The 12645-nt window shown below is 38.7% G+C and overlaps 1 protein-coding gene across 10 annotated transcripts in view; it reads right to left on the reverse strand.

The window, feature by feature from the left end:
* Window positions 1-12645, reverse strand: part of PHKA1 (phosphorylase kinase regulatory subunit alpha 1) — a 143902-nt gene that overhangs the window by 73463 nt on the left and 57794 nt on the right. For all 10 annotated transcript variants that reach the window (XM_026485755.4, XM_048213381.2, XM_026485760.4 and 7 more), the window contains exon 14: window positions 7076-7210. In XM_026485755.4, the coding sequence (XP_026341540.1) occupies window positions 7076-7210 (135 nt within the window). The remainder of the gene's footprint in view (window positions 1-7075; window positions 7211-12645) is intronic.

Raw genomic sequence — 12645 nt, forward strand, 5'->3', positions numbered from 1 at the left:
ATTAAGGTGACATTTCAAAAGAGTGTTTATATGAACTATTCAATCAATAGTGCTGAAAAGACTGGCTAAGTATTTGGCAAACAAGTTATGATTCTTACATCATAAGATAAACTAAAATTAAAATTCTAGACTAAGAGCTAAATGTAAAATTGTAACTATAAAGAACTAAGAAAATACAGTGAAAATGTATCTGACCTAGGGATGAATCTATCTTTCTAACCATAACAGCAAAGAAACCAAAAAGGAGACAATTTTACTATATAAAAATGTAAAACGTTTATATATCAAAATGAAATACAAAATTAAAAGGTAAATAATAAAATAGCAAAATATTGCAATAACATGTGGAAGACAAAGTATTAGCATCCCTAATATATAAAAAATCTTGTCTAAAGCAGTAAGACAATTTTCCAGTAGAAAAATGGAAAAGAATATACATAAATAATTTACAAAATAAAGAGAAAAAAGTCTAATTTATAAAAACAATTTATCATCCATGTCTAAAAAATCAAAATCATGCTAACACAGATATTAAAATAGTGTTGTAGGAGATTATTCAAGAAAATATAATAGGGTTCATCATACATTATTACGTTGCAAAGTACAAACAGCAAAGACTGTTCTTTCTGATACCATTTTTCTAAAAACAAGTGTGTATTTATTTTATAAAAAAATGATTGGAAGCAAATACTCCAAAACAAAAATAGTGGCTTCCTATGAGTTTTAGAATTATAGGTGACTTTTATCTTTCTCCTTTGTGCTTTTCTCTACTTTCCAGTTCCCTGCATTCAACATGTACATATCAATTTGTAATCATAACTTACTACTTATGAAAACCAAAGAGAATGAGAATAGCACACATTTATTCAAATGAAACTAGGAGATAAATTTACAATTCCTGGAGAAATGAGAGATATATCTGATAAAATGAATGTATTTGATATTCAAAAATTTGCACAAAGGCAAGAAAATAATTATCTAAAAGAAAGTTACAGAACAGAAAATATATACATTACAAACTTCATTGATAAAAGCTTACCATAAGGTATACTTAAAGAATTGATAAATATATATGAAAATGTGCAGATCCTGCTAGATATGCGAGCCATAGGAAACACAATTTCAAAAAAAAGAAGTAAAGCAAAAGTGAAGAAATGTATACCCTCACCAGGAATTAAAGAAAGGCAATTAAAATAGCAAGTGTAGTAAAACTGTCCATACTCTTTTATCCAGAATTCCTTTCTGAGAATATACTCCAAAGAAACAGAAGTATACATATGAAAGCCTATACAAAGGCATTCATAGAATGACAAAAACTTTGGAAACAATTGAAGTACCCAATAATTAGGGAATAATTACTTTAATTTGATAGAATAATATATAGTTCTTTCAATATGTAAAAATACTCACATGAAAGAGTAAGTGAAAAAAAACAATACAAGTTAATACACACACACTGTAACTATAAATGTATCTATGTGCACTGAGATTAGAAAAGAATTAGAATTATACGAAGATTTAAGTTGAATATTTATGAAGTTCTTATGTTCCTAAAGTTGATTAATCTCATACTTTTTTAAAAAATACTTATTTATTTATTTATTTATTTATTTATTTATTTATTTTAGAGAGAGCAAGTGAGTGAGCATCGGTGAGCGAGGGGAGGAGCAAAGGGAGAGGGAGCAGGAGAGAAGGAGACTCACCCATGAGCATGGAGCCTAATGGGGCTCCATCCCAGAACCATGAGATCATGACTTGAGCTGAAACTAAGAGTTGGATGCTTAACCGACTGAGCCACCCAGGCACCCCAATTAATCTCATACTTTAAAAATTAAAAAAAAATATATTATGGTACTGAAATACATGAAATACAATGTCCGAGGTGAAGCAGACATTCCCATTTAGTTAACATATATACACGAACACATCTGGTGAAGAAATCCCCCCCCTCTTTTTTGGTGGTATTACAGTTGTCACTCGATGTATGCTTAAAGCAATTTTGTAATTGTGAAATTGTTGCTACGATAAAAGTTTGAAGATTCAGAGAAGGGGGAATGAACCACAAGAGACTAGGGACTCTGGGAAACAAACTGAGGGCTTCGGGGGGGGGGGAATGGGATAGACTGGTGATGGGTATTAAGGAGGGCACGTATTGCATGGTGCATTGGGTGTTATACGCAAGAAATGAATCATGGAACTTTACATAAAAAACCAGGGATGTACTGTATGGTGATTAACATAATATAATAAAAAATATTATTTAAAAAAAGTTTGAAGATTCAATCATTTGATAAGTTATCAAATCACGCTTTTTGTGACTTTCCCAGACAAATCTATCCTCTTTCTCCTGTGCTTTGTATGTAACACCACTACTATAGCATTTATAAGATTGTACTATAATTAGCTGGTTACATGTCTATGTCACCCACAGCATCTAGCCCAGTGCCTGGTACATAATAAGTGAACAACAGATTGTTATGAAAGAATAAATGAATAAAGCAAACAAAGGAACATATTTGGAAAGTAAATGCAGCTTGTTACTAGAGTCCCTGTAATGGTTAATCACTCATTATACTCCACACCCATCAGTCTTCATTACCTTTGACTAGGAAATAATAAATTAAAGGCCCTAAACAAAGTGTAAGCTTTGAAAAAGCAATCAGTAAGGAGTTTGCTTCAATTTGTTGGAAAAATGTGATGTGATGCAGGTCGATTCCAAGAATGATGGTTCAGTGCTTGGAAATGACCTATATCCTAGTAAGATTATGCTGAATTTAGAACAATAAATGTGAAGGAGGAAAGGGTAAAATTAGCCTATCATCTTCCGAGTGAGAACCAGAGAGAATCAGGTCAAAGGCACCAGTAGGACTTCCATGAACTCCAAACCATAAAGACTTCTAAGAGGGGCAAAGAAGGTAACTAGAAAATCAACTAATACTTGTTCCTGGGATACGATTTGGGCTAGAGAAATACTTTCCTTATGTCAACAGATTTAGTGGACTGGTATCTGGAAACCAGGAGCACATTACAGTCTGAAACTAGAGGGAATGGCCAAGAAGATAAAAAAACAGGAAGCAGATTCTGGGAAGGACTAAAATACCCATCCCATCTTATAAAGAATCAACCCAAATTAATCTCTGAAGTTTCAGAGTGTTGACTTGGAATTTATCTTGGATAGAGTTGAGTAAGTGAGGGGAACCAGGGGCTCGGTATTTTGTAATAGTGAAGCTAAGCTGTGGCTCGATTCAGAAATTAATTCGGATCTGAGATCTACATTCAATAAACTTGTTAATTTCCATGCGCTTGTATTTTAGTTGCCCATTTTTTAAAGTAAAGTTTCTTTAGAAAATTTCAACTTTGCACTTGAATTAAAAAGAAAAGGAATTTTGTACATTATAGCTAGGAAGGAAGAAGGGGGAAATCCGCATATTCCTAAAGTCAGATGTAATATTAATAGCTCTGGGAGTTAAGGCCCTTTTGGCATAAAATATGAGTGCTTGGGAGAGACAGAGAAAAGTCACCTCTGACTGTTGGTCCTTTCCTCCTTGGTTGATTCCATCTCAACTGAGATCTACATAACTGCTGTAGAAACTTGAGTGTCTGAAGTAGGTGTTAGTAAAAAGGGAAGGAGACTGGTTTTGAGCTGGACAAGATTTGGCTTGGCTGTAATTACTAATAGATCATTCTTGGTGAAGAAGAAAAGTACACACACACATATACACAAAGTACACACACACATATATATACACAAAGGAGGCTTTGGGTTTATAAATGACAATCCATTGTCTAGGATATAATCTTTATTTATAAATTTGCTCTTTTGTGGCTTGATTTAAGACTGTATTAATTTCTAACTGGTGCTATAACAAACTACTACAAACTTAGTCTTAAAATAACACTAAAGTAACACTTTAAATAATATTTAAACTCTTACAGCTCTGAAAGTCTTAAACACTTAAAATAACATTTAAACTCTTACAGCTCTGAAAGTCAAAAGTCCAAAATAGGCCTCTTGGGTGTTATAAGGTAAAATCAAAATGTCAGCAGGGCTGGATCCTCTGGAGGCTCGAGGGGAGAATCTGAGATCTCAGAATCTCCTTGCCTATTCCAACTTCTAGAGGATAAGGCTAGTAGCCTTATCACTTCACTCTCTTGCTTCTGTCCTCACATCTCCTACTTTTATAGGCGGGTCTCCCTTTGGCTCCCTCTTATAAATAGGACACTTGTGATTACATTTAGGGCCCACCTGGATAATCCGGACTAATTCTCCCATCTCAATCTCTAATTTAATCACACCTGTAAATTCCCTTTTGCTATATATGGTAACATTCACAGGTTCCAGAGATTAGGGTCTGGGTATCTTTGGGGACCATTTTTTAGCCTTCCACAGTCCATCCTCTGGCCCCTAAAGATTCCTATCCCTCCCACTTACAAAGTGCATTCATCCCATCCTAACATTCTGCAAACTCTCAACACATTACAACATCAACTGAAGCCCAAAATCTCTTCTAAATTTCATTATTTATAAAGCCCCAAATCTCATCAGCTAAATCAGGTATGGGTGAGCATACAGGTATGATACACCCTGAGGCAAAATTCCTGTCCATCTGTGGACCTTTGAAACTAGAAAACAAGTTATATTCTCTAAAAATACAGGCGTAGAATACAAATTATAGACATTCTCATTCCAAAAGGGAGAAAATGGAAGGAAGGAGTCAGCAGCCCTGAACAGTTTTAAAATTCCCACTAAGCAAACTCCACTAGGTTTCAAGGCATGGTAGTAATTCTTTGTGGTTTGAGGCTCTGCCCTCTGGGCCCAAAGCACCTCGCTTGAAGTCATCCTTCCTTTTTCTTGAAGAACAGCACTTGCTCACAGCTTAGTAGCTCTATCAGCCTGCTTCCTGGCTACAGAACTTTGGGAGTCCAATATCATTCTCTAATCTTGTCCTCTCTCTGTCCCTTTCAAGTCCAATTTCACAGTGTTTCTGCATGTATAACATTCTCAAAGACTTTGTGGGTATTGCATATATGTCATGGGGGTTCATGCCATTAGACAAGAGGGTCCTCCCCAAGATCTTTCCTGGATAATCATACCTCTATTCCTAGACTCTGCTAATATGGTTGAGGGAATCCGTGAGTCACAGCCTTATCTCTTCAAAGAGCCCACTGTATGAATGAATACACCGATCTTTTGATCTTTCTGAAGCACTAGGAGAAGGTTGTCCAGCCATATCCTTGACCTTTTTTCCCAGAGCATGTTTTCCTGACAGTAAATCTCCTAATTTTATCATCTTTTCCAATCTAAGAATTTCATCAAGTCCTGGTTCCTTTTTGCTTAACTGTTCTTCTCTCAATTATCTTTTTTCCTTTTGCATTTTGCTATAAGCAGCAAGAAAAAAAAAAGAAACCAGGCCATGATTTCAACACTTTGCTTGAAAATCTCCTCAGCTAAATATCCAAGTTCATAATTTATGTTGTGTTTTAAACAAAGCACAGGACACAATTCAGCTAACAATCCTTCTGTCACTACACAACAAGGATCCTTTTCCTCAAGTTTGCAATGACATGTTCCTAATTCTTTCTGAACCCTCACTGGCCATGCTTTTAGCATCCCTAGTTCCACCAACAGTTTGTTTAAAGCAATATAGACTGTTTCTATCATGTGACTCAAAATTCTTCCAGCCTCTATCCATTACCTGATTCCAAAGCCACTTGCACATTTTTTTAGGTATTGGTTACAGCATTATCCCACTTCTTAGTACCAGAATCTGTATTACTTTCCCATTCTTGCTGTTAACAAAGTACCATAAACTAAGTGGCTTAAAACAACACATAATTATTCTCTTACATTTCTGGAGGTCAGAAGCCCAAAATGAGTCTTTCAGGACGAAAAACAAAATCAAGGTGTCGACAGGGCTAGTTTCTTCTGGAATCTCCAGGAGAGAATCGGTTCCTTGTCAATTCTGACTTCTAGAGGCTGTGGGCATTTCTTGGACATCTTTGGCTCATAGCTGCATCACTCCAATCTCTTATTGCTGTTGCCACACGTCCTACCTTCTATAGTCTGAATTCCCTCTGCCTTCCTTTTATGAGGATACTTGTGATTACATTTAAGGTGTACCTGGAAAATCCAGGATAATCCTCTTCATCTCGAGCTCCTTAAACTACTCATACCTGCAAAGTCTCTTTTGCTATATAAGGTAATATTCATAGGTTCCAGGAATTAGGACCTATATACCTTTGGGGGCCATTAATTAGTCTTCCACAAGGGTAGTTTGGAAATTTGAAGAGCCTTTGTGTTGTTGTTGTTAATAGTGCAGTGATTTGTTTAATGTCAAATTTGTAATAAATTGTATAAATTTGTAATTTGTAGTAATCTGCTTAATGCGTCCATCAAGTTTAATAAATCATATAAAAATTGAGTACTAATTAAAATAAGTATTAGATTAAGTGGAATTTTCTAATATTGTCAACCAATTCATTACATGACACAGTATAAAAGACCTAAAAAAATGTCCCTTGGTTATTACTTTACATAAAGTTAACATGTATGCAAAATGGAAATATAGGTCTCAAGAAAGGGGAGAACATGTTAGTTAAGAATGCACTTGGAATGAAGACACAATATTGTTTGCTAATAGTCACACCCTATGTACCAGATTCATAAACACATCTAAAATTATCAGGCTTGCTCAGGATATATTGGGTTAGAAACTTAGGTTCCAGGGGCGCCTGGGTGGCACAGTGGTTAAGCGTCTGCCTTCGGCTCAGGGTGTGATCCCAGCATTGTGGGATCGAGCGCCACATCAGGCTCTTCTGCTACGAGCCTGCTTCTTCCTCTCCCACTCCCCCTGCTTGTGTTCCCTCTCTCGCTGGCTGTCTCTATCTCTGTCGAATAAATAAATAAAATCTTTAAAAAAAAAAAAGAAACTTAGGTTCCAGAGACTCTAAATTTCTTCTCAGATCATTTAATAAACCAATACAAGATCAAAAAAATAAAAAGGAAAGAAACCAGCCTGTATCGAATAATGCTTTGATTATTATAATGACTGATTATTAAGGCCGATCTCCTTACCTAGGCTGGAATAAATGTGGCTGAGAATACGGGCTGGTTGTACTCTGATAGGGTATACCTCAGCAATGGTCTCCACATCGATTCCCTTGTCCTTCAAAATGGCCTTGATTTCTTCCGTCTCGGCTAGAATGGAAACTATAGGAAGGAAAGAAGATGAGGTCAACAGAAGCTTTTATTTCAATAGGAACCTAAAAACCTCTCAAGCCACATCATTTCTTTTGAAGGGAAGAGAAAGAAAATGGGAGGAAATTAACAGTATTGAGGAACTTGGATGAAACAAGTATCACGCTAGGTAATAACACCATTACCTAAATGGAAAAGGAAAAAGGACCTCGTGACTAGAGTATTCGATTCTGCTTTTTTGGCTAAGCACATATGCGCTCCTAGAGAATGCCATACTATTTATATCTGAGATTCCATGTTTAAATAGGGAAAAAAATCCAACAAGAGGTGTGTTATAGCTTTGGTAAAAGTTGATTCTCCAAGGCTCTTTCGTATCTTTAAGGCCAGACAGGAGTTTGAAGGTAATAAAGAATGCCCAAATAATAAGAATTAGTCTATAGCTAGAGCATGGTAGAAGATAAAGTAAACTGGGAATAAAGAATTGAGGTGCCATAGTTAAAACTGTGTGTGTTTGTTTTGGGATTGGGGGGGGGGTAGGCTCTAGACTCTGAGCCGGCCAAGCCTGGTCAGCTCCCTTTTATTCCTGTTATATTCATGTCTCTGAAGTGCTTATCATACTCACAAAGGAGGAGGCCAAGCTCCCTGACTCTTCTGTTTACTTTCCTTCTAGAGGACAGATACCTGGCTGGGGGCTAATAATTCCAAAGGGGCCTCGGCTGGTTTGACACTAAGCACCGAGGGCAAATATGTGCATGCCCTATTCCTGTTTCTCCAGTGCTGGTGGATGTGTTGATTGGGTTTATGCGAAAATGAACATACCATTTGGTTCATTCAAGTTTACCAGTATTTTCTATGTTGAGTGTTTGGGACAAAAGCCTAGTTAACAGGGTGCTACCTTCTTTTTTCTCTGCCATTATCTTTTGTGTGTATCTTTCTTTGTGTGTGTGTGTGTGTGTGTGTGTGTGTGTGTGTATCTTTCTATCTTGGGAGCCTCATGGTATTGTGTTGCTGTGGTCTGGGTCAGGATATGCAGGATATGGCGATCACAGGGTCCCCTGGACATAACACAATCTTGATTACTTATAACTGGAAACATGAAAATGGCAAAGATTCTCCAGGATAAATGTACAAAGGAAGAATGATCGTGAGCTAAGGAAAGTCCAGGAAAAAACATGTGGTCATCCATTCATTAATTAACAAACATATACTAAGCACCTAAATGGATGAAGTGCTATGCTAGGCACTAAGGATAAAGAGATTTATGGATAAGTTAGTCCCTCTCTAGAAGAGCTTACAGTGTAATGGAAGTGACACACACATAAGCTGATTATTAGATAAGTTGCTGGGGAACTAGAGATGTGCACAAAACATTGTAAGCCCCGAAGAGTGACACCTATCAAGTCTGGGACAGGTAGAGAGTGGTTTCAGAAAAGGCTTTCTGAAAGAGATGATGTCTAAGCTGAGTTTGAAAGAATGAATTTTAGCCAGGAGAAAGAAGGGAATAGGGATGGAGAAATCCATTTTAGCTACAAGGCACACAATGATCATAAAACATGGAAATGAAAAAAGAATGTGTGGGGGGTGGGGAGGAACTACATACACTTCAATATTGCTGTAGCATAAAATACTTTGCACAGTGATTAAAAAAAAGAATCTGCAAAGGCAGAAAGAGGCTAGATCTTTATGGAGGGCATGTGTGTCACTTTAAGGATTTTGTATCTTATCTTTGGGTAATGATTTCCAAATTGCATTCTACCGAGATCTGCAGAGGGCAATGCGCTGAAAGAGACGCAAATGGACAACACTCTGGGGAGCTAGGAACACTTTCAACCCCAACAGTTGAGCTTTTTTTTTTTTTTTACTTTATGTTTTATAAAATATTTAGGAAATTCCAACTATGTGCTAAGCACTGCCAAATGCTAGGAGTGCAGAGATAGACGTGATCCCTGGAGAAAATGACACTGATACTGAGTTCTGCTAGAAGGCTGAATACAAATTAATCTGGCAAAAGTGAAGGTAAAAGTAAGCGAGTTGTTTCAGATAGAAGAAATGGCACAGACAAAGGCTCGAGGGCAACATGGAACAAGGCAGATCTAGGAATTATAAAATGTTCTTTACAGCAGGAGCACAGAGTGTGAAGGGGCCATTGTAAAAAATGACAATGAAGACGGGGTCAGGTACCAGATCATAAAGGGCCTTATAAGCCATGTGAAGGAGGTTGGCAGTGGAAACCCTTGTAGAGTTGTAATCAGGGGATTAATGTGTCCATAACTGCACCTTAAAATAGAACATATTCATGTTTGATGAGTAAAGAATAAACTGATAGACTGTTGTGGGCCTAGACTGAAGACAGGGATACCACTTAAAAATTTATTGCACTAATACAAGTGAGAGATGCTGATTACCTAGATTAGGATCATGACATTGGTACTGGAGAGGACTAGATGGATTTCGGAATCAATTAGAAGGTAAAGAAACCAGGATTTGTTAACTGATTGAATATAGGGGGTGAGAGAGGGGGAGATATTGAAAATAATTCCCCAGGTATTTGCATGTGTAACCAAGAGAATGGTGTGCCTTTAATGACACAGGCACATAGGGAGAAAAGCAGGCCTGGGTGATACAGTAGTAGGAGGGTGCAGCTGGAGTAATTTTAGACATGAGGAGTTAAAAGCGCATGTGAAACATCCAAATGGGCTGTCTTAAAGAACAGTGATATAGATTTAGGAGTTGTTAGCATATAAAGAGATGAGATGGGTCAAGGAGAATACAAAGAGAAAAAGAAAAGAGAACCCAGGATATAACCTTGAGGAAGTTCAACATATAAAAAATGGGCAGACGAGGAAAAGCCTGGGGTGGGAATGAGGAGTTTTTTCCCAAGGCTTATATTTTCTTTATGGTATAGGAGGTGAAGTCATCTTTTGACAGTGAAGAACTGAGGAGACAGGAAAAGAGAGAAGGTTTGGAAGAGGAGGAGGTTGAGAGACAAGAACAAATATTTGAAGTAAGAAGGTCAATGGACAGAACTCCCAGGAATACCAACAGCTAAGGGGCAAAGAGAATAGGAAGCCCAGAATGAGACAGAAAATTGCAAAATTTAGGTTGAAAAAGATCCAAGAGATGGTATCACAGAAGACATGGGAGTTAAGAGGTTCCAGAAAGAGAAACAACAAATGAAACAGAAAGATTTACTAAGATGTGGACTGAAAAATACCTACTCTGCTTGACTTATTTCACTTAGCATCATCTTTTCCAGTCCCATCCATGTTGATGCAAATGTTGGGTAATCATTCTTTCTGATGGCTGAGTAATGTTCCTTTGTATATATGGTTTCACTTATTTGTGGAACATAAGGAATAGCAGGGAGATCATTAGGAGAAGGAAGGGAAAAATGAAGGAGGGGGGAACAGAGGGGGAGATGAACCATGAGAGACTATGGACTCTGGGGAAACAGACTGAGGGTTTTAGAGGGGAAGGGGGTGGGGGGTGGATTAGCCCAGGGGTGGGTATTAAGGAGGGCATGTGCTGCATGGAGCACTGGGTGTTACACGCAGACAATGAATCATGGAACACTACATCAAAAGCTAATGATGTACTGTATGGTGACTAACATATCCTAATGAAAAAAAGAAAAATACTTACTGAATTTTTCAATAACTTAAGCAAAAGCATTTTCAGAGGAATAATAAGCTAGACTGGAAAGGACTGCAGAATGCATGGACTATAAAGAAGCGGAAATTCGGATGAGAAAGGAAAGATAGGATAACTAGAGGGAGAGGAATATGTAAATAAACTAAAAACCAGAACCAACAGAGATGGAAGAGTTTGAAGAAACAGGAAAGAGTAGGTTTCTAGGAAGGCTGGGGAAGAGGACAGGATCAAGCATTAGAAGGAGGAGTTGGCCTCGAAGAGAAGAAACACCTTTTCTGAGACCAGAGAAAAGGATACAAGGATGAGTGAAAATACAAGTAAGATTGTGGTGGGGGGCTGGGAAACTGACAACAATGAGAATATTATCTACCTAGACTAAGACAGCTAACCTTGGTAGCAGGCAAGAAAGAGGATGAACATCAGGGATGGGGTTGAAAACAGGTTTGGAATAGTGGTTGAAAAGAATGAAAATGCTGAGTAACAGTAAGAACAAGGACCAGCAGGGGGCACTGTGAGTCTAGGTGAGCTGGAGACTGCAGCATTACAGTGCTACCATCTGCTCATTTGTGTGATTTTTTTTTTCCTAGTAGTTTTAGCAGGCCAGCTACAGGGTCAGAAAATGCAGACTGGAAGAAGCTGGGAAGATGACAGAGTAGGAGGACCCTCAGCTTGCCTCATCCCATAGATAGAACTAGATAACACTCACATCAGTGTAAAAAACCCAGAAAATGATCTGAAGACTGGCAGAATAGGCTCCACAACTAAAGGCAGAGAAGAGGCCACAGTGAGGAAAGCAGGAAGGGTGAAGACGCGGTTTGGGAACAAAATGGCCATGGCCATCTGCACTGGGGAGGAAGCTGGTGGCATAGAGAAGGGCAAAAACCAGACTATCACACTGGAAAGCCTGAACAAGGAAGATGAATCCCCAAAACGTCTGGCTTTGAAAGTGAGAGGGACTGAGTTTTGTGAATTCTTACAACCAGCAGGACTTAAAGCCTGGAATTTTAAAAATCAGCCATCTCAGTTCTGGGAGAACTCAGAGGGCATTAGGAAGTGGAGTCCCGGCCCTTTAAGAGACTACAGGACAAAGAGCCAGCAGGGATACAGCGTGGAAGCAGCAGTTTGAAAAATGCTGGGGATAGATGGGAGGGAGAGTTATTTACTCATCTCAGAGCATGTCCTGGAGAGGCAGGGATCACAGGAAGACCCCTCTAGGAATAAAGGAGCTGGCAGGCACCATTGCCCTCCTCCACCCCTCAGCATAAACACATGGCTACCTGCACAGGAACCAGCACAGCACTGCAACTTGCTACCTAACTTGCTTACACCAAACCCTGTCACCCCGGTGCTTGGGTGGATCCACCCTTTCCAGTCAAGCTTGCCTCCGTCATGGTGCTGCAAGGCCCCTCCCCCAGAACACAGGTGCAAACCCCACCAACACCTTATCTCCCAATCCACATGTTCTGTGGGACTGAAGTTCCAGTGGTGGTGACAGGTCTCATTTTGCAAGCTGACAGGTATACACCTTTTTAAAGCATGCCCTACCCAGCTGAGGAGAAAACACTGCCCACAACAGGCAGAGAGAGACTCTGCAGACAACTGGACTGAAGGAAAAAGAGGTCAGGACTCAAGAGCAGGGCATACACAGCACACATGCGAGATACCCCCTGAGGTCCTTGGGAGTGGGACACTGCACTGCAGGGCACTACAGGACCTCTTCTTCATAAGGCTATGATCATTAAGAGCAACAGAAGTAGCTGAATTCCTAACACAAAAGCAGACACAGAGAGTAGACA

The sequence above is a fragment of the Ursus arctos genome, chromosome X (assembly GCF_023065955.2).
Source record: "Ursus arctos isolate Adak ecotype North America chromosome X, UrsArc2.0, whole genome shotgun sequence".
NCBI lineage: Eukaryota > Metazoa > Chordata > Mammalia > Carnivora > Ursidae > Ursus > Ursus arctos.